The following is a 21,375-nucleotide window of genomic DNA, read 5'->3' as shown; positions in this document are numbered from 1 at the left end:
TTTGAAAATGCATCCTTCCTTTCTCATGTTACATTTACAGATATTAACACATTAAAATTGTATTATGCGAAGTATGTATTACTAATTGTATTATACTTTGAAATGTTTCAAAACTTTAAACACGTTTTCGTCGAAACTTTTTCTCTTGAGTTTGCCCTAATTACAAAGAAAAAGAGGCTTAAAATAATTTGAAAAAATTTTAGAATGTATGAAACATGCGTCAAATGTTCCCACCTAAATCTCCAAAACAATCTGTAAAAATACAATTTTTCAAAAAAATCAAGTTACATTTTTTTCGCAAAAAAATTTTTTTTCGGAAAAATCATTGTTTTTTACCTCCATTTTAATAATTTTGTACTGATTTCTATTTTTTTGTAGGTTTAGTCAAAAACTGATGAATTTGATGAACAAACTCCCACAAGAAAAATGTTGATATTTTATTTTCTAAACTCTGTAAACAAACATTCCTATCGCCATTTTTAAAACGTATATGTCTAATAACAATTTTTTTCTCTCTATATACTAGCAACAAACATTGGATAAAAGGGTAAATCTGGATTTGCTTTCATTTCTTTGCAATTGATTCTCAAAAAATTTATTTTTATTGATTTGACTGCCTATTCTTAACTATTTAGTGTTAAATTGATATTCAACATTTTTTAGACCCTGCGCACAATAGAAGACTATTAGGTATTAGAAATAGGAATTGAAATTTTAAAATCAATTTTCTCAATGAATATGAAACGTAACGCACAATGGATACGAATAAAACGTAAGACATAAATGTTCTGTACACACATACACAAGATACAACATAACTCATTACTTATCTATAGTGTTTGAGGAAACTGATTCTAAATTCTAAACTTTTAATTCCTATTCCTAACATTTAATATTTCTCTATCGTGCGCAAAGTCTTAGTGTTAAAATAGCACAATTTGTAGAAAAATAAACAAACAATATAAAAATAATGTAGTTTTGAAGCGTAAATTCCAAAATAAATCGAAATTGTATGCTCCAGCATATTAAAAATGTTAATTTTACTAAGGAAATGCGATTTTGCAATCTGTTTTCAAATTTTGTCAATGTTACATTTTCCAAGTTAATAATATTTACGTGTCAGTCCCCAAACATATTCATCTTAAATTCTGTTAAATTAACACGCAGATTCGAATAGACTGTTTGGCAATACGTGTTAAATATAACACAAGTTTTCCAACTGCGTACAGTTAAAACTTTAAGAATCGTCGTTAAAATTAATTTGGCTAGACCCAAAGAAATACAGAATAGACGGCTTCTCCCTCTCGTTTTCGCCAAGAAAAGATCGACTCCGAGCTTCAACAACCCGGCGTGTTTACCATCCGCTCGGAAACGCAGGGACTAAACAGTTAACAGTTAAATAGTTAAAGCCGTCACACTTCGCAAATCACACGTTTGCAGAAATTATTCGCAAACCGTTAGAGGCGTTCGCCGCGAAGTTTCGAACGGTTTGAAATTTCCTCCGTCTGTCTCGCGCTCGAAATGCTCATTTCGGCAACACGCGGGTTGCGAACGAGAGAAGTGCCGTGTGGCATGGCACGGGAGAATGATTCGCGGTAATCTACATCAATCAAACTAACCGCGAGACGAAAACGGCCGTCAATATCTATCGGACGGCGCTCGTTCGTCGCTTCGTCAACGAGCGTCCGGCAAATCGAAAGGTGACACCGCGACGACGACGACGACGACGACGACGACGACGACGACGACGATGACGACGACGACGACGATGATGACGACAACAACGACTCCCGTCCCGTCCGTGTCGATCACGGGGGACGCATAAACGTCGAGCGCGCCGCACGTGTCACTCGTCGAATCTCACCGCGGCCGAATTGCACCGACAGCCCGTGTCGACTGTTGTAACACGACGTCCTCCGACTCTCGCCCCGTTTACCTCATTGCCCTTCGGCCATAAATAAATATTCTCGATTCAATCCGCGCGCGCGTGGCGCCCGAGTTTTCGGTGGCGCCGAAAAATTCGACGCGACGACGCCATGTTCTCCGCCGTTAATGCGCGGCGGCATATCGAACACGTCTAACCTTCAAACGCACGCCGGAAAAAAAAAACTCGACGTTTCGTCGACGACGCCAGGTGCCTCGCGTCTTCCCCGACTCGGAAGATGTCGAATCAACGTCGTCGCAACGAGACGAGTAAGGACGAGTCAAGTGAGAATTCTCAACTGAGAAATTATCCGTAGATCGATTGGAACGAGGGTCATTTGACGGCGCGCGCTCGACGGACGCGAGGAGAAAATTCAGTCGGGCAAGACCGGCTCGGTGCAATTGGACCTCGTGAGAAGTGCTCTCTACCTACTTTTCGCACCGTGGCTCCATTTCGTACACGTTCGTATCCCCGGCGCGGCTACACGGTACAACGCGCACCACAAGTACGCGGGACACTGTCTCCTCTTCGAAAGCCGACAAACACACCAGTGGCAAACACTCGCGTCCAACCCCGGCCGGCGACGTGCACTACACCGCGAGAGGGAGGCGGAGGCGGCGACGTCGGCGACGACGACGACAACGACGACGACGACGATGACGACGATGATGCGACGTTTCGGACCTGCCGGCGTGCGCGACCGAGTAACGCAACGGAAGGCCGGACCGAAAAAGAGGAGCACGTTCGTCTCCTCAACTACCACTCGAGCACTGTCAGGTGTGCGCCTCGCGACGCGTATATGCGCGCCGCACCACTACCATGAGCGCTTCCTCTCCCCACCACCGTCGCTACTACCACCCCACCACCGCCGCCGCCGCCGTCGCCCCTCCATTGCCGTCACTGTAGCCGCCGGCGGCGCGGCGGTGGTGGCGGCGGCGGCGGTGGCGGCGGTGGCGGTGGCGGTGGCGGCGGCAGCGGCGGCGGCAGCGGCGGCGGCGGCGGCGGTCGCTCTCACGCGCGCGATCTCCGACATGGTATATACACTGGAGCACCGCGTAGTCGGAAGCAACGACAGCACACACGGTTTACATAAGAAGGGGAGTATTAAACTCGCGCTCCGCGAATTTCGGGCTCGATTGCGGTTCTACCGGGTGTTCCTACAACTTAGCAAATGGCACACCTCGAATGCCTACTTACGGGGATGCTGGAGACGTTAATTTTATACGGAGAAAGGTTTCTTGGAGTTGAAAGATATTTGTTTGGCTCAAAGAAATTTGTTCATTGCTATACGGTTAAAGAAAAGGTTTCTTGAATTTGTAGAAACTTTTTGGTTGCTCCTCTTATTAGGATTAAAGAAGTAATTCGGTTGTGGAATCTTTTTTTTTTTTTTTTTTTTTTTTTTTTTATTGAGAGAAATATATTTTTAAACCGGAACTACACTGAGAAATAAAATTTGTTAAGGAACTATAATATTTTAGTCTGATACAATCAAATAGATATTGGATTGATTTAACAGTTATTTAGTTTTGCAACAAATTTTGTTTTTCTGTGTAAATTATTTCTTACATTTCCGTCAATATTTTCTTTAAATTAAAAAATTATTTGTTTAAATTAAAGAAATAATTTGTGAACAAATTTACTTTTAAAAGACTAATAATTATGTTTTTAAATCAAATAGATTTTTATTTTCCGCAAAGGAATTTTCACTTCGACTTAAAAAAGCCAAGTTAAAGAAACAATTTTATCAATTTAATTTTTCTCTGGGTGTACCGAATTGACATATCGCTCATTTCCTACGTCAATAACATAACTCAAAAATTAATAGTTATAAGTTGTGTACAAGAAAAGAACGGATCTTTGAAGATCTTTTTTTATTACTGATATAATTATATAATTGAGTTTTTAAAATTGAAAAGAGAAATAAGAAAAGAAAAGTTTGCATCAAGAAGAATGTCGTAAGTCAAAAAGAATTGTTTTAAGAGTATATTTTTATTAGATGAGACTTCAGTACGTCAAATGAAGAACTAATGATCCTTTTATTACACTGTAATCAAATATTACGCCAAAATCGCACTGACTCTGGATCTATTATTTATAGGAACTCGAATATTACGAGAATGGATTAATATTTCTTAATGAATAAAGTACCATTTTAATCAGGATTTTAGACTCCACTTTATGATGTACGTCATCACTCATCATACTTGCAATTTTCGATTTTTTAAGATCGCATTTACTCATATAGTCATTTAACAAAATTCGAAAAATTTTTCTGTTTTTAATGCTTATATTCTATTCAAAATGTGAAATCTTCTGCATCCATCGTTTACCGATTTCAAATTATACCTAATTGAAAGTATCATTGAAAAATATGACTCAAAGCGTAAATCTATAATTGGTAAACCTCGATTATCTAATCCTTTATATTTAACAATTAGACATTTTCCTTCTTATATTGAAAAAAAAAAAAAAACTAAAAATCATTCGGCAAGACAAAAAAGATATTTGTACTACAGAAGCGAAAGAAATTGCAAACAAAAGATTTGAATGTAAAAAGTATAACGTCGGACTCTGTATAGGTGATTATTTTCAGATTTATCACACAAAATAAACTTTTAATGTATTGTTATTTATTAAAATCATTAGTTCGAATGAAACATTTTTTTTAAACCTTGAAAGGATTAAAAATAATCATTTCATGATTTTAATTAATTTAATGTTTTAATGATTCAAAATATTTAAATTAATTTTTTAAGCTTGTTTTTCGAGTTATGTCATTATTCTAATAAATGAGTGATATATGTGCGCGTGAGATATTAATAATGATAGTAGTAAATATAAACATATCTCTACAAAACTACATTGATAACGCACGCACATACGTACGTACATAAATTTTCAAACAAAGTTTTCTCTTGTGCTAAAACCACTAGCTCATGTCTAAAAACACAGTATTATACCTTTATGCTATGCTGAGTGGGACCTATGCTTGTTTTACACGTACAAAGTATAAAACTTATATAAAACAAATGTGTATGTTTGTCACAAGTTGTCACCAGACGTCAAATACAAAACTGTAATTTTATGCCTAATTCTGATAAAAATTATATTTCATTTGTTAATTTTAATTTTATATATATATATATGTTTATTTTTATCCATACTAAAATCAGATATATTAACACTTTTATTAATTATTTTTAATTATTTTTTCTGTACTATATTATCCAATATATAATAACTTACATTGCCTGAAAAAGATTTATTAAACCTAACGTAAAGAGTACGTAAATAATCCATTAGATGTAATCTTGAAATTTATGGCACAAGCCTGCTTTTAACACGGGAGCTTCTGGCCATTGCCATCTTCTAAATAATAAATAATGAATAATTTGAGTTACGCGTGCTTTTACTAACAAGTGATGTTGCCACGTTTCCACTAATATGACGTCATTATTTGAAGATAATCGTGTAATTCATGAATATTTCATACTCCTACACGAATATGTTACGCTGAAACTTCATTTTTTTTATTCCAGTTGTTTAATTTCCATTCCTTCCTAAAAATATAGTTTTTGAAAATTTTCAGATTCTTTTTCTATTAGATTATTCAAAACTCGTCTTCTCATAAACTCAATGCTATTTTAAAAAAAGTTATCTAAAGAAAACTACACGATGAAAAAAATTTGAGAAAATATTCAGGAGAATGCCTCCTATATTAATCCTAAACTTGTATTCTCAAAATTTGAAGTTCTTACATTATATAAAAAGAGACTAGAGAACTTCTTAAAGTCGGGAACGCGCGGGTATTAAGACGGATCTTTGAAAACCAGTATTCATTGCGTGTCCTCTTTTTTCCCCTCTGAACTTTCCCGGTACTCTCGAACGTTATTTCTCCTCATTCGGATAATTCTTGAATCATACTCTTACACACCGTGTGACTTAAGTTTATCAAAATCATTCGAACTACTGCAAACTTCCGTTAGGAGGTCACGCATCTCAAAGCAATTTTTTTTTATTTTACAGAAGAGAAATAAGGCTCGTGTGTATCTGTACAGAGTGTCTCCAATTTGATGAAGACCGATAACTAGAAAAAATATGTGTTTGAAAAAAAAAAACATTGCTGTGAAGAGCAGTGCATTTCTCGTCTTAATTTCATACGATTTATAGAAGGTACTTCGGAATTGGCACACGACGTTGCGCCAGTAAGATTCTAGCACGCAATGACCTTGCTCTCGGAAACCGGCGCGGGATAATTGTGCAGGCGGATGTGCAACATCGTTCGCGTTGGCGCGTGTTTGCGGACGAGACGCACGTGTAATTTGCTCTTACCGAACAAACCTTAAGGGAATCGTACGTCCGATTTGAGAGAAACGAACGATGAAACGAAGCTCCTTTCCACGAAACGCTCCGTTCGGGAGTAGCGTAGCGCCCGTAAAGTTTACGTAAATTAACTCAGGATAGTTGATTTAATCCTTATCCAGGCAATATCTATTTTCGTACCATCATCAGACAAACAGAGCGCAACGCGTTCCGCAGCTATTTAAACATTTTTACGCGTAACGTTTACGTAAATGTTGTGGAACAAGTTAATTTTTGATTGCTTTATACTTTTAACTTTAAAATAAACACACACACACACACATTCCTACCTTTTTTTACTGTTAGATGTTATTTAATATTACTTTAATAATAAGAAGTAGATATTTTGGAAGCGGCAATAAGTTTCTCGCTTGACTAAGGATTAAACTTGTTGCAGTCTTAAACTGCCCCATGACTAAAGACGCTTTTCCCTCCATCAAATGTTAAGAAGGTCATTTTTAATATCGCGTGAAACCTCTTATAACGTGAGACTGTTGGCTCCAGCTCGTTCGGTTTACACGTAAATCCGGGCCCCTCTTGAATTAATCTCTAGAATGTCAGAGAAAGCGCATTTTCTCGAATTTTAGAAAGAAGTTTTCTAATTTATTATGTCCTCTGCCTCAGAAAGTAAGACACAATTTTTGGGGACGTTACATCCTTTAATATTCGAAAAGTCAATGCTTCTGCTCTCGGACGTTTAATACGATCATTGTTGACCTTATCTTAAAGTTCTGATAACTAGAATGATAACTAGAACTTTATGTTGCTTCTGCGATAATTAGATAAGTACTCTCTAAATCCGAATTGGTGAAATCTTACTGATTTGCAATGCTGTACTGATTACTGCGATCATCAGCAATTATTCACTGTCTTTCAGTAATTTCGTTTAAGAAGGAAGTACTCTCACTGATCGAATCAGTGTATTATCGGTGAAAGATAGTGCATATGTCACTGATTGATATAGTGTTGAGTATAGCACTGAAATCGGACTATTTATTCACTGTCTTTCACTGAATAATACACTGATTCCGATTCAAAGAGTACAAAATAAGATAATGCTTTCAATATTGTTTCCGCGAAAAGAATTATGTGAAATATATGTGAATTTTGCTCTCGAAATTCATTGCGTAAGGAAAAGTTAAGCACGATTAAGAAAAATTTATCATTCTAATGATTAATTCGATCTAAAACAAAATGTATCTAATACACGTGTATATAATCAAAATCGGAACGTGTTACATTCGATCTGTAGCGACATCATTCAACAACAGTGCAACCTTATTTTAACAAATCTGAGCTAATTAATATTCTTTTATATCATGGGTGTCAAATCAAGATCTCAGTGTGATAAATACTTAGCATAATGAAATACTAAGTATAAAAAGAGTTATATACGTTGCGTATCCTTCGCTTATCTACGTAACTTCAGATATTAGAGACGCATGGAATAATTGGTGAATAAAATTAACAGGCCAGTAATTACGCAAGTCATTAGGATAAACAGAATAATAGGAGACGTAAATACGTAGCCGAGCGACGTCTTCTCGATTCTGAATCGTCAGCAAATGGCGCAAACTGTACGCGCGGCTTTCCATATGCATACAACACGTGTATTCGCACGCTGTCATCGGGGCTGTGCGGCATCTCGGCTTGCGTGCAGTGTGCATGCCTCGCAATGAATCGCGAGCGGGATAAAGGGTGAGAGAACGGTGAGAAAGCGTCAATAGAACAAAGAGAAAAGCCAACCGCTCGCCACGGGTTGAAAGAGGAAATCGCCGAGCGGTGCAATAACACGCGCACGCATAAACGGCGCAGTAGCGTACGTCGAAATAAAGAGAAGAGAGCAATTTTTGCAGCGCCTTGATCAGTTGAAAAACACCGTACTAGATAATTTATTATAATTTACGCGAGATTTCAATTTGTGCTATACGGCGTTCCGGCGTTCCGCGTTTATCCAATGCACGCGTAATTCTTCGTTCAGCTTGTATTATGAATATCATGAGAGAGGCGAGTAAATTAATATAACGAGCGGTGTAAATTCACGTGAAATGCGGTCCGTGGAAACTTAATTTAACTCACGTCGAATAATAAACAGAGAGGAATGTAAAGTACGATGCAGCTTTCGATAATTACGGTTGTGTTTGATGGAGCTGGCAAATAAAGCGTAGAAACATGCAGGTGCGTTTGACTCACCGTGTTGATGAGGGGCCGAGAATGCTGAATGCCTGCGTGGTGACATGTTAGGATGATTACCCTGGCTACCTGGTGGCTGCATAGAAGACAATGCACCGAGTGGCGTGTAGGACTTGCAAGGCTGTTCGGGTTTTTGCTAATAAAAGGGAATGCATAATCGAAAATATATATTTGTATTCGATTAAATAACACTTCAAGAAATAATTAAAAAATGAATTTGCAGTTTCATAAGAATGTGAGTAAAAATTATATGATAAATAAAAAAATATATAACATATAAAACAATTTATGACAATTTTTTTTCATCCTTCGTCGTCCATCTAACTGAATTACTCTGCCTTAAATTCGAACGCGTACAATAAAAAACGTTTCGGGCCAAACAATAAAATTGTAAAATCATACTCTGAAATGTTGGAAGAGTGTATCAGAATTTTTTTAGATTTTTTTAGAGCTCAAAAAATCCTTTCAAAAATACTATCAGGCACCAATGACCCAGTTGAACTAGGAAAACCGCGAAAAAAAAATGTTAGACCACGGAGGATTAAGATAGCTTTTATAAGAATTACGTTATAACAAAAAGATAAAATAAAAACATATTTAACTGTTACTAATTGTTTAATATTTACTTTTAAACTATTCTCATGTCTTTTAAATATCTAAATGTTGAAAAGATTCATTAAAGACGTTTTTTAACGTATTTTTCGGTTACTAATAGAGCAGAAATGACATTTTCAAAATATCTGCCTTTAGCATATTATTCGCTTATCACTCATTATCTGTATTTATTTATAAGCTTCCTCTATAAATACTCGATAACTTTTGGACGCGCATCTCATATAAATGGTACATGTACGGTTTGTACGACATGCGAGAAACAAAAGATTTTGAATTAAACACAAACCTGATCGTGAAGTTCAGTAGCCACCGCGGTAGCAGCAGTTTGAGTGTGACTGGTAGAACTGATTCTGTACTGCATACCGGCAATACTGCAAAAACCTTCGTGATGGGTAGACCGGGTCTGATTGACGTATACACCTTGAAAAGAATTTGTTATCGTTGTAAGAAGATCGTTAGAGTTTTCGCGTTTAATCCACGCATGATTAATTACCAGTGATAGTGACGTCAGTGTCCTGGTTAACGATGACAACCTTCTTGGATGGCTTAATAACCTCCTCCGGATCGGAGCCCTGTCTCGACTTCTTCTTATCTACGTCTGAGTCATTTTGTCTACGTCTTTTAATTATCTCTACTTCCGATTCACTGGAGGAATCGCTGCTGCTGTTGCTGCTACCACAACGATTTTTCTCATCGGAGTAGGAAGCAGCCAAAATGGCAGTGGCATTAAGACTGGCCATCCTCTTGCAAACAACCATGTCTTTAAGGTCCATTACTTCTTCGTTTCTCTTTCTCCTCTTGATCATTTTCTTCTTGCTTGGTTCAGCACTCTTTTCCTTCTCGCAGTCCTCATCGGAGGAGGACGAAGATGACGAACTCTCCATCATATCCCAATGTTTGCCACGTAATCCCGGCACATTTCTCAGTTTTCTCTTCGAAACGTTCTCCTCCGTTTTGCATTCGACTTTCTTCTCCTTCTCCTTACGTGGCTGCTCCTCCTTTTCCTCCTTCATTTTCTTCGGCTTCTCCTTCTCCTTCTCCTTCTCGGGTTTCGGTTTGCAAAAACCACCAAGGTAGACTCCGCCGGTCTCATTTTCGTAGAGGCAGTGAACTTTAGCCAAGGCATTCAATGATGCGACCCTGTGTCGTTTTGGTCCGCTCCAAAAGCCAAAAAGTCGCATTCGTCGCGCACGTTCGTCCGATGGCGAGCTAGCCCTCTCCTTGTTCTTGGTATCCTTTTGCTTACTCTTCTTGTACTCGTCGTCAGAATCATCCTCAGAGTCAGACTGAGATGTAACGCCACTGGCACTCTCACCATTCATTGCCTCAACCTTCAGATTCAATTCGATCATATTCTCAGCGCCGATTTGCTGCTCCTGTTTGGAATTTGTGACAGACTTTGCACCATCTTCGGAGATTTTCGATTGTTTGTTGGATTCCTCAGCAGATGCATCCTCGGATAAAACTGACGTTTGATTATTGCTCTCCGTTTGTACCCTTATCGTTTTCCCGGTCTTCTTCGGAGCTTTGCAGCTAATTTTGTTACCACTTTTGATAGCTTTCTTATTATCCTGCAATTTTGGTTGAATACTCTCCTCTTTGCACTTATCGGAATCCTTGTCTTCTTCAATCTCGCTTTTAATGCTGCTCACTTCTGGCCCTTGACAGGCGTCGTCTTTGCTCGCGATCTTTTTATGTTCGATCGAAACTTCGTCAAACTCTTTCAATTCAATTTTCTTCTTCGCCATAATCTTCTCCGTTATAGTTTTCAACTTGTCTTCCCTTTTCAGAACAGCACTGATCTTCGAATGTTTCTGAGGCAATTTGGCTTTCATGTGCTTAGCTAGCTTTGGTTTCTTCTCTTGCAGAGTCTTACTCTTAGCAAAGTTACCACTCTTCTTCTTCGCTTTCTTGACCGCGTCCTCGTCCTCGCTCATTTCTTCATCTTTCATCGGCTTAACTAACTTGATCCTCTTGTCCACCAGTCTTTTAACTACCGATAAATGAGGCTTCTTTGTCAGAACTGTTTTTCTCGTAATGCCCTTCTTCTGACTTTGTTTCGTTTTAGAATCCTTCTTCGTTCTAGGAGAAGAAATCTTATTGCTGCTCGTCGCGTCCTTCTCAACAATTTTCTTGCGCTCAGATTTTTTATCCTTCACAATGGAATTCTTCGACACTGATTTCAGATCAGATTTAATTATTTTGACAACTTTCTTCTTCTCATCTTTGCTTCTTTTTTTAACGGGAGCAAAGGGGATATCAATCTTATTTTCAGACGCGTCCTTATTCTCTAGTGTATTCAAAGATTTCGCATTGTCCTCGGGACTCGTATTATCGTCCAATTTTACAGTCTTCTTCTTTTCCTCCGATTTCTCTATTTTCTTCTTGTTATCCACCGATTGTTTTTCCAATTTCGCCTTCTCCTCGCATTTCGGTAATTTCTTCTTGTCCGTATTCTCTTGACTCATTTCCTCGCTATTTGCTTTATCATCTCTTTTTTCCGCCTTTTTCTCGTCAATTTTGTCAGATTTCTTTTCATTATCCTTACTCAATTGTTTCTTCTTGTCATCCAATCGTTCCTTTTTCTTTTCCTCCAACTTCTTTTTGTCATCCAATTTTTTCCTCTCCTCCGCCTTCTCTAATTTCTTCTTGTCATTGTCTATCTTTCTCTTTGAATCTTCCAGCTTATCATTTTTCTTCGATTTCTTTTCCCTCTTCACATCTGGCATAATCTTCTCTGTGAATGTGCGACGTTTCTTGGCGACTGTTGGCATTTTAGTTGCCTTTTTGGCAACAACAGCCTTCTTCTGTGGCTTCATTATGATTGTATTCTTTACATCTTCAAAATAAATATAAATATGCTCGAAGTTCGCGAATGTCCAACGTTAGTTTCCACAACTACCTAACTGCCATTGTAGATTTTAATATAATCGCGATATAGCTCGCAATCTGGATTTATCTGTAACCAAGCCCAATGCACATATAAAATGGTCAAGAGGTAAATGTGACTATATTATTCACACTATAGTTTCAACAGCGAAATAAAAAAAAAAGAAAGAACCGATCGTCGAGATCGCTAACAACTTATCTTTCTCACGGCGCTCCTTTTTTTTTCTCGTCGCGGTAGAAAAATATTTTTCGCAGAGAGACGAACACGATCGGAGAGGGAAAAATGGATAAGGTACCACCGCGAGCGCGCCGCTTTTATCAACGTGTAATAAAAGGAATTTACGTTACAATAAAACGACAAGCGCTCGCGAATCGGGGCATACGCGCGCGAGAACGAGAGAAAAAGAAGAGAGAGAGAGAGAGAGAGATGCGCACGACGGAAATCGTAATGATACTTCGCAAGCGAGGCGAGAATCCGCCGCACCGCTCCACGTCGCGGGCACTGTGCGCGCGCTCTCTCCCTCATCGACTTGTTGACAAATCGATCCCTTTAAATCACACTGCGCCCGTGCCGCGATTCGGCGACCGCGACAGGTAGGTAGAGAGGCTCTCCTCGATGCGCGATAAATAACCAACCCGCACGGCGCGCGTCCTTCTCCACTCTGAGCTTTTCTCGGAGTGTGCGCTCCGTGTGGTGCCCCGTGTTGTACACTTACGTATGTGTATAACGCGATACACGGCACGGCGGCGAATGGACAAAGGTGCTCTCGAGGAGCGGCTGCTGCAGCAGCAGCAGCGGCGGCGACGATGGCACACGACGACACGGCGCGAGAGGGTCACGACGCGAAGCTACGTATGAGGAGATAATGAGAGAAAACGCAACATCGATGGGCAGCACGCCCTTTAAAAAGCGCCCGTGGACGGACGAACGGCCACAAGTGGCCCTGACAAGTGTGCGAGAGAAAGAGAAAGAGAGAGAGAGAGAGAGAGAGAGAGGGAGGGAGAGAGATGGAAATACTCACCAACCTGCTGATCGATCTCAATCGTCGCACGCGGAGAGAGAATCTTGACGGTGTGACGGCGATCGCGCGCGGCGCGGCGACGCGGTCGCGACGGCGGCAGCGGCGGCGGTCGACGCGACAACACAAACGCACGCACGCACGCCTCGGTCGCGACGGAGGTGAACGCGGGAGAACTGAAAACGGGACGGGACGGGACCACGACGGAACGGGAAGAACGACGGCGGGTGGCGGAGAGGCGCCAGCGAAATGGGGTGTCGTGTGTTTACCTCTCTTTGGTGAGCCCTTCCGTCGGCTAAACTCGGCCCGCGAACGCTTTTTTTTAACAGCGAATCGGAGCGCCCGAACGATTGGTGGGCCGCGCAGCAGCAGGCGACGACAGCACCAGCGCGGCGGCGACGACGACGACGGCGACGACGACGACGACGACGACGACGACGACGGCGAGTCCTGGGGTTACGGCCGCCCGGGACTCCACGACGGGACGCGCGACCGCGAGCAACGACGGCAGACCTTCCCCGACGGAGGTTCGACGGCCCTTTTTCGCGCGGTCTATCGCGAAACTGACGATGTCGCGTCGCGCAGCGCGCACCTCGCACGACGTCCCTGCCCTTTTACCGTAGCCTCGTCGGCCATTTTCTTCCTCGCGCCGCTCCCCCACTCCTCCCGCTCGGAGCCCGCTGTCACGTAGTGACGGAGGCGAGCGTCTCGCCGACCGTCCGTCGAACGGCAGCACCTCGCGGCTCCGTGCTCCAAGCAGCTCCAAGCGCCACGCCGTCGCCGTCGCCGTCGCCGGCTGCTCCACGCTCCGGCTGAATCAACTCTTGTTTACCTTGCCACTCTCTCGAAAAGGACTTTCAATAACAAAATTACAAATTTTCTTTACATATTTAATTTTGTTGCAGACTTCTTTGGAGATTTTCCTCAGAATTTTTTTCATATCATTTTTGAGAATTTTTTGATGCAATTTTAAAAAATTTTCATGAAATTCAGCGAATTTTTCTATTCGGAAAAAATTAAATAAAAATAAAAGTTAAACCAAGTTAAAGTTAATCTATATTTGTAAAAACGGATATTGACCGTCGAAATACGATACCACAGTATAAGAAAGTATATTGTGACGACACGCTGGATCGATAATGAAAAAGAATTAAATTTAAATCTCTGGAGCATACTTTGGAAATCAACTTCATGAGACAGTAGTGACATCTCGTTGGGACGAGTAATGTTGGCTGCATGCGACAATCTCGGCAGATTCAGATGAAATAGATGGATTCAGATCGAATACAGCGCAAGTGTTTTGTGTTTAATTGTTCAAATTTTTACAATAACAATGGAGTGTATGGTAGCGAACGTGGAGCATATGCGATTTGACATTGAAGAAGCTCTCGACGAACAGTATGGTGCTCTTCCATTACCTTTCACCGGCATGGACAGTATGTCTTTCAATGCTAAAATTGTTATGTAGCCACTCGTGTTAGGTTAAGTTCGCGTAGCATAATGTCATTGTATCCAAATCTTGCTTATTTCAATTTATTACGTGTACACAAACTGTTTTATTTTCACTGTACCAATATGGAATGACAATATTTCTTGTTTAGAACAATTAGTTTTTCTATAGTAACAGCATCCAGCTTTTAAGCAATCAACAATTGAAAAGATTTTATAAATTAAATTTTATAAATGTAAAAAAAGAAATGCAATTTCAACTAATTTACTGCGGTAAAAATTTAATTTGATAGAAACTTGAGATATTTGTCAGGAATTATCTGTAAAATTTTTTTTCTAGAAATACAGTATTAAATGTGTAACACTGTTTCATATATTATCTTTGTTTTTTCCTAATTAAATTTTTTATTTTACAATTACTTAATATTCTATTTTTTTATCTTTCATTTAACTTTTTTTTGTTTAATTCTTAAAGATGGATTATATTTCTATTTAATGGTTTTTATCTTATGTTTAATGCACAAAAACTATAATATGCAAGAATAGATGTATGGTGTACAGAATTTGACCTTTATTTAAAATATAAATAATTACATTACACATATATAATGTAAATTTTATGAATCAGAAGATTCAAATTTCATTAGAAAATAGTACAAATTATGCTGTTTTTTTCAATATTTAATATAATATATTGTTATTTTATCAGTATTAAAGTCAAATGTATTATTAATTTTATTAGTTAATTACTTTTTTATATCATGTTATCTAATTTGTAATTTACATTGATTGTATTGCTTATATGAAAAAGGTTCGTATAAACATAACTTAAACAGTATATAAATAATCAATGTAAAAGTAATCTTGAAATTTATGATATAATTTTGCTGGATACTAATAATATGAAACTTTTAGTAATCTTTTTTCTTTAATTTATAGAATCAATTGCCGCAGTATGTCAGTTTTATCCAAGAGGCACCTGTAATAAAGGAGCTTCATGTCCCTTCAGGCATGTTCGTGGCGATCGCACAATAGTATGTAAACATTGGTTAAGAGGTCTTTGCAAAAAAGGTGATCAGTGTGAATTCTTACACGAATATGACATGACAAAAATGCCAGAATGTTATTTTTATTCTAGATTCAGTAAGTATTCTAGTTTCAGCCTTGATATAACTTTTTATAATTATTTATTTATATTATTGAAAAAAAGAATCAATTTTCTTCTTTTAGTATTTGGGTAATCAAATATACATGATCCCTTAAAATAATGTGCAATTATATTTTGTCTAAATTATACGACTACATGTACTAAATTATATTTAAACAATGTATATTATTACAGATGCATGCCACAACAAGGAATGTCCATTCTTACACATAGATCCTGAAACCAAAGTCAGAGATTGTCCATGGTATGATCGTGGTTTCTGTAGGCATGGCCCATTGTGTCGACATCGGCACGTCAGACGTGTTCTATGCATGGCTTACTTAGCTGGTTTCTGTCCAGAGGGGCCAAATTGCAAATTCATGCAGTAAGTGTATATACCCGCACAAAAACCCAAGTTTATATAATATTATATATGAAATCACAGCATTCGTAACTTAATTTATGTTTAGTCCAAGATTCGAATTGCCAGCGGTGCAAGACATGCAACCAAAAGAGGGCAAAAAAGTGATGATTACGTGTCACTTTTGTGGGGAAGGCGGTCATAAAGCGATCTATTGCAATAAAATGCCGCCCGATGTACGGGAAGCTCAAGTCAGACAAGAACTTGATAACAATTCTCACCCGTCACATCATCATATGAACATGCACAATGGACCACCACCGCCAAGAGGGCCGCAAAAGCCGCTCGAAGAAGTAACGTGTTACAAGTGTGGACAGAAAGGTCATTATGCCAATAAGTGTCCAAAAGGTCATTTAGCATTTTTGAGTCATGCGGGTAGTGGAGGTGGTACACAGAATCAGAATTACCGAAGGTGATTTTCTTTGTTTTATTTTTGTAACATGAATATTGTGATGCTACTTTATCTCATTATTATCTATAAAAATTCCTATCATACAATAAAATAATTTATCATACCTAATATACGTGTCAACTGCCGCTCTTATAATGTCTCAACGATAACTAAAAGCATTTCCATGCTTTTGGATAACATATATATATAACATTAACATTTAAAAAGTAATATTAAAAATGAAAAAATAACTTGCATTTAAGCGGATTATTCAATATTAAATTTTTTGTTATTAAACTATAACAAAGTATTTATTCTAAAAATGATATATATGTTTAAATAAGTAACTGTTACAGATATGCAGTAATGCAATTTCGTTTATACATATTGAGATGCATTTTAGTTATTGTTATATCTGATACAGAGTTATAAAAAGATATATATTTATATAATTAATTGATTAATTAATTTGGATTAGATAAAACCTGCTGGGAAGACATACACTTTACCGGTTAAGCATTTCATCTCTTTCTGAGAGTTTACTAATTGAATTGTTATATTAACTCATTTTTTGTGTAAATGCTTGAAAATTAAACAATGGCGTGGAAGGTGCAAAATGTTACGAAGACATGTATTCAGTTGTCTATGAACGTAGTCGGTACTTATGGATACGTATTAATAGGGCCCAGAAATTCGTGCAAAATCGCATATTATCCTGCACGCGAGTTGTGTATCCATTAATCAATTGATTAAATTGTTCTAATGCGATTGATGAATTCTTTCTGCCCGAGATTTCGGACCTATCTCTAACATCGTGAACATGAAGCTGTAAACGATCGGCTGCTAAACATAAACACGCAATTCGCATGCACTGATGCCCAGCGCGCGATATGGAATCTCGCACGAACTTTTGGGTCCTACTTATTATGTCTGTGGTTGTTACATGCTAAACATGTTTCCATTATAAAACTTTTTTAAATTCAGAATTATTTTATCACGTGGTTTAACTTTACTTATACCTAGAAACGTAATAGCATTTATTAACGATAAGGTTACGTTGATATTGATGTTTTACATGCAAGTAATTTTATGTAGATAATTATGAAGAAAATGAAAAATGATTTTGATAAATTTCTCTGGAAACATATCTTATCATGTATTGTACTCAATAACTTCAACGTAATTAGCAGGGAAAAGTCCATATGTACCGTCAGGTCCAAGTCCTTGCCACCAGCCTTCATCAATTGCATCTATATGCGTGATTATATCTCCAGGATCAAATGTGATTTCTGTATCATCAGCTGCTTGATAGTCATATAAAGCTCTAGCCTTCATCCCCTCATTATTTGGATCAAAATATAAGTACGGGCCATCTAATTGATTGTATAATTCATTTTCGGTAACTTGCTCCTTAGTCTCTGTCGTTTGTTCGGATTGCGGAGTGGCGGTAGTTTTCAATTCTTGATTGGTATTTTGAGATTGAGGCATAGCGGATGAAGAAACTGTCACTGTAGTTTCCGCGCTTGTAGATTTTTTCGCTTCAGCTGGTATTTCCTCACGGGATTTCACATCGGGCTGATCTTTTATTTGAACTTCCTCCAACGCTTTTTTCATTGACTCTACATGATTATTCTTAGATAAAAATTGTTGAGCCGAACTCGTTTTCATTTGACCGGCCGCTGAATTTTGTTCGAATATCGCTCGAGCGTTTATTGTTCTTTGAGCAATCAATTGCTGTGTTTCTTTGCTCCTCTGTCTCCGTAACTCATCGCTTCGCGATTTATGATCATCTTCAGTATCATTACCATAATTTTTAGCAGCTACTTGATTACGTAAGTTGTTTGCCTCCTCAGCACGCTGCTCGGCTAGTTTTTGACGAGCGATTGAATTTTCCTTGGCAGTTACCTGAAACAATATTTCGTGAGCAGTGCATATAATATTGATTTCATAAATCTAACATATGTATATATTTTTTGATTGTGTATGTGTGTGTGTGTGTGTGTGTGTGTGTGTGTATACACGCACACATGCACAAAAACACAATAAAAAAATATATGCAAGATTGTGACATACTTGTTGTTCTCTCAGTTGCGTTTCCTTTTCTTCCCGAGCTCTCATTTCTCGTTCTAACTTCTGCCGCTCTTGTTCACAACGCATCCGCTCTTGCTCCAATCTTTTTTTCTCCTCCATTTCTTCCTTTTCCCAAAACTGATCTCTTTCAGTTGCATTTATCTCTTGCGCAGGTATTACTCTGTAAAGTACATATTGAGTAAAAGTTGCATCACAAACGATAATGATACATTTTAACATAGAGAAATAAGTAGAAACCTGCGATACGTTGTTCCAACAGGACCTGCGTGACCGTCATTCTCACTGCGAGGTTCATTAAACTTATACGCGGAAGCTGTTGCTCTCGCAAGCTTTTCCATAATCACGTCTACTTCTACATCGTCTTCAGAACGCGCAGTAATTGTTATATGTGCTCCTTTTAATAATTTTTCTATATCTCTAATATGATTAGCACATGTTCCCTTTCTAACAATTGGAGCACCTTCTCCTTGCTGTAAGCAAATATTTTATCAAACAAAATTCTATTATGAAATTTATGAATGTTTTCTTAATTATGTTTTCTTTATTTCATAAAAATACGAAATATTCCTAATAATACAAGTTAACAAAAGTTTTTGCAACCTTGCAGGGATATAACATTGAAACATTGAAACTGTTATAGTTATGTTGTGTAATGTCTCTGAAACATCTTTGCAAGGCTGCAGTAACATCGAAATATTTGTCTCAACCTGCAAAAAATCCATTTCTGAAATATTATGGAAATGTTTTGATGAGATTGTTGCAATATTCTCTTTGATTTCATTTGTCATATATATATATATATATATATATATATATATATATATATATATATATATATATATATATATATGTCTCGTAAAACATACAATATTTATAAATGTATGCAAAATGTACAATATTTATAATTCATGTATAAAAATACAAATACATGTTACATAAAGTATCAATGGCTTATTATTTCTAATAAAAAATTCATATATTAGTTGTTTGATAAGGAGAAATACATATTTTCTATATCCGGAAGATAATCTAAGTACACAGGGATTTGTTTATTGTAACAATATAAGACTTTTTTATTAAAAATAATAAATCATTGATACTTTATAAAACTTGTCCTGTATTTTTATATGTTAATTATAAATACAAATTTTTTAAGCCAGATATATTCAGCCACCTCAGATTCAATGTTAAAAATGACTTCTCTACAGATACTGATTTGAATCATTCTAGTGACTTTACAACAATATGTACAGACATTTATTAAAGAGAAACTTTACATTTGTGTAATGTTGCAAAATACTACATTATAGAAAAATTCTATTCTACATATAAAGTTTCAATACAAATGGTTGTAGAAATATTATAACTGCAATGTTCCAAAAAAGAATGGTCTCAGAAACTTACAAATGTAATGATCTACAATTGAGACGTTGAAAAGTCTCTGTAATATAACTGAAATCTTTTAAGCTATTAAAGATCCTATTGTTTTAATAAAAAATAAATTAATCATAATTCATTTCTCATTCCATATATTAGATTTCTTCATACCTACCCAATTAATAAGCAAACACTTTGGTAGACTTGTTTTAGTATCAGTAACTTTGCAAAATGCATACATGATGTGACTACTGCTTAATCGATCAATCATTTCTTCCAACCCGCCATTTCCCGTTCCAACTACTTTTAAATTATTAGTCTGTCCTTCATAGCCAAATACAGCCCTGGTAATAAGAATGGAAAAATATTTAAACTACTAATTAGAAAGTACAATTGATGGAATAAGATTTACATGACATATAAGACCTTCAAGTCATAATTACGCGAGTTTTATATCACTAATAAACTGTAGCTACATAAAAATGATATATCAATCATATAGTTACGTCTGTACATTTTAAACACATATGTAATCTCACTATTTATCGCTTTTAATCGTTAAAAATAATTACACATCTTCAATATTTATATCTCACCCAGATAAAAGATAACTTATCTAACTTATCATACCTTTTTTACTCAGTAACAATTATCAAAAACGAATAAAAAATATTTCAAGAGCAAATGAGAAAAACTAAGATAATCATATCCATTTCTATGAATTAATGTAGATCAATTTTAATTTCGATTTAATTTACTCTCTTCTTTTTTTCTAATTTTTTTTCTAATTCTTAAAATTCTAAAAAAATGGATATTTAAAATCGATAGAAATGGACATTGGAATAAGGTTTTGTCAGAGCAAAAAATGCTTGTCAGCCCGATATTCACGCAAAACAACGGAGCTTGCAAATGTATGTTCCGATTTGGAATTGTGAACTCGATACCGGCTAACTTGACAATTGTTATCGAGAGACGCGGTAGTCTCGCGTCAAGTAAACGCACAGCGAGAAGAAACCGCGTCTCTTTACGCGAGTCAACGACTTCAGAGCACACGAGATTATCAGATTAGTATAACGGTTAAACCGATCAAGTTCTGAGTAATCTTAAACGATAGCTGGATAAAATTGCATAGGTACATATACGCAAAAGTATGCCAAGAACCGACTCGGTACCGCCCGCCGGATCGAGAAGCAATTGGGACTTAGATGTACGCCTACCAGTTAGTAGTTAATTTATCGTCGACCACGCTGTGCCAAGCAGCCACCAAGGCATCTTTGTTTTTTGCCAGATTAATTGACATTTTTCTTGCTAAATCATTTGATGATTTGATGAACTTGAGTTCATAACAAGTTCCGGGGCGGATTCAGACAGATTCGATAACCGGAGAAACCGCGGAGACTACACGAATATGTAGATGGCAAACTCCAATGGTTTGCTTGAAGGAGAGAATCACAACATTGCAGAAACGCACCGATTTTGGCTGAATTTCGTAATGTG

General features: G+C 37.5%; 3 protein-coding genes across 6 annotated transcripts in view; 1 reads left to right on the top strand and 2 right to left on the bottom strand.

Moving 5' to 3' along the window:
- The window catches only part of LOC105200675, a 180,634-nt gene extending 166,763 nt beyond the window's left edge, over positions 1–13,871 (bottom strand). The window contains exons 1-4 of one of the 4 annotated variants that reach the window (XM_039452410.1): positions 13,010–13,871; positions 9,588–12,053; positions 9,381–9,514; positions 8,480–8,615 (exon numbers count right to left, since the gene is read on the bottom strand). In XM_039452410.1, the coding sequence (XP_039308344.1) occupies positions 8,480–8,615; positions 9,381–9,514; positions 9,588–11,913 (2,596 nt within the window). In that variant the 5' untranslated portion in view covers positions 11,914–12,053; positions 13,010–13,871. Of the gene's footprint in view, positions 1–8,479; positions 8,616–9,380; positions 9,515–9,587; positions 12,977–13,005 lie in introns of those variants that run through there. The other 3 variants (XM_039452411.1, XM_039452409.1, XM_026137708.2) reach the window with 3 other exon arrangements.
- Positions 13,872–13,975: 104 nt separating this feature from the next.
- LOC105200677 (cleavage and polyadenylation specificity factor subunit 4) lies at positions 13,976–21,085 on the top strand. Its single transcript, XM_011168333.3, has 5 exons — positions 13,976–14,438; positions 15,391–15,594; positions 15,794–15,983; positions 16,069–16,431; positions 20,707–21,085. The coding sequence occupies exons 1-5, from the start codon at positions 14,336–14,338 to the stop codon at positions 20,945–20,947; spliced, it is 1,101 nt and encodes a 366-aa protein (XP_011166635.2). The 5' UTR covers positions 13,976–14,335; the 3' UTR covers positions 20,948–21,085.
- LOC105200676 (drebrin-like protein) lies at positions 16,433–21,276 on the bottom strand. The gene is made up of 5 exons (XM_011168331.3): positions 21,096–21,276; positions 20,054–20,222; positions 18,739–18,971; positions 18,484–18,661; positions 16,433–18,315 (listed from the first exon to the last, which is right to left on the bottom strand). Exons 1-5 carry the CDS (start codon positions 21,176–21,178, stop codon positions 17,563–17,565), a joined length of 1,416 nt encoding a protein of 471 aa, XP_011166633.1. The 5' UTR covers positions 21,179–21,276; the 3' UTR covers positions 16,433–17,562.
- Positions 21,277–21,375: the final 99 nt, after the last annotated feature.

Source organism: Solenopsis invicta, chromosome 8 (assembly GCF_016802725.1).
Source record: "Solenopsis invicta isolate M01_SB chromosome 8, UNIL_Sinv_3.0, whole genome shotgun sequence".
Lineage (NCBI taxonomy): Eukaryota > Metazoa > Arthropoda > Insecta > Hymenoptera > Formicidae > Solenopsis > Solenopsis invicta.
This window is presented reverse-complemented; position numbering and strand designations above follow the sequence as displayed.

Excerpts from the sequence above, each read along its gene's own strand:
- LOC105200677 (XM_011168333.3), top strand. The coding sequence starts at position 14,336 with ATGGAGTGTATGGTAGCGAACGTGGAGCATATGCGATTTGACATTGAA. Across the intron at positions 14,439-15,390 it reads ACCTTTCACCGGCATGGACA|AATCAATTGCCGCAGTATGT; the intron begins GTATGTCTTTCA and ends TTTAATTTATAG. Across the intron at positions 16,432-20,706 it reads CAGAATCAGAATTACCGAAG|AAATGGACATTGGAATAAGG; the intron begins GTGATTTTCTTT and ends TAAAATCGATAG.
- LOC105200676 (XM_011168331.3), bottom strand. The coding sequence starts at position 21,178 with ATGTCAATTAATCTGGCAAAAAACAAAGATGCCTTGGTGGCTGCTTGG. Across the intron at positions 20,223-21,095 it reads GATAAATTAACTACTAACTG|GGCTGTATTTGGCTATGAAG; the intron begins GTAGGCGTACAT and ends TCTTATTACCAG. Across the intron at positions 18,316-18,483 it reads CGCAACTGAGAGAACAACAA|GTAACTGCCAAGGAAAATTC; the intron begins GTATGTCACAAT and ends ATATTGTTTCAG.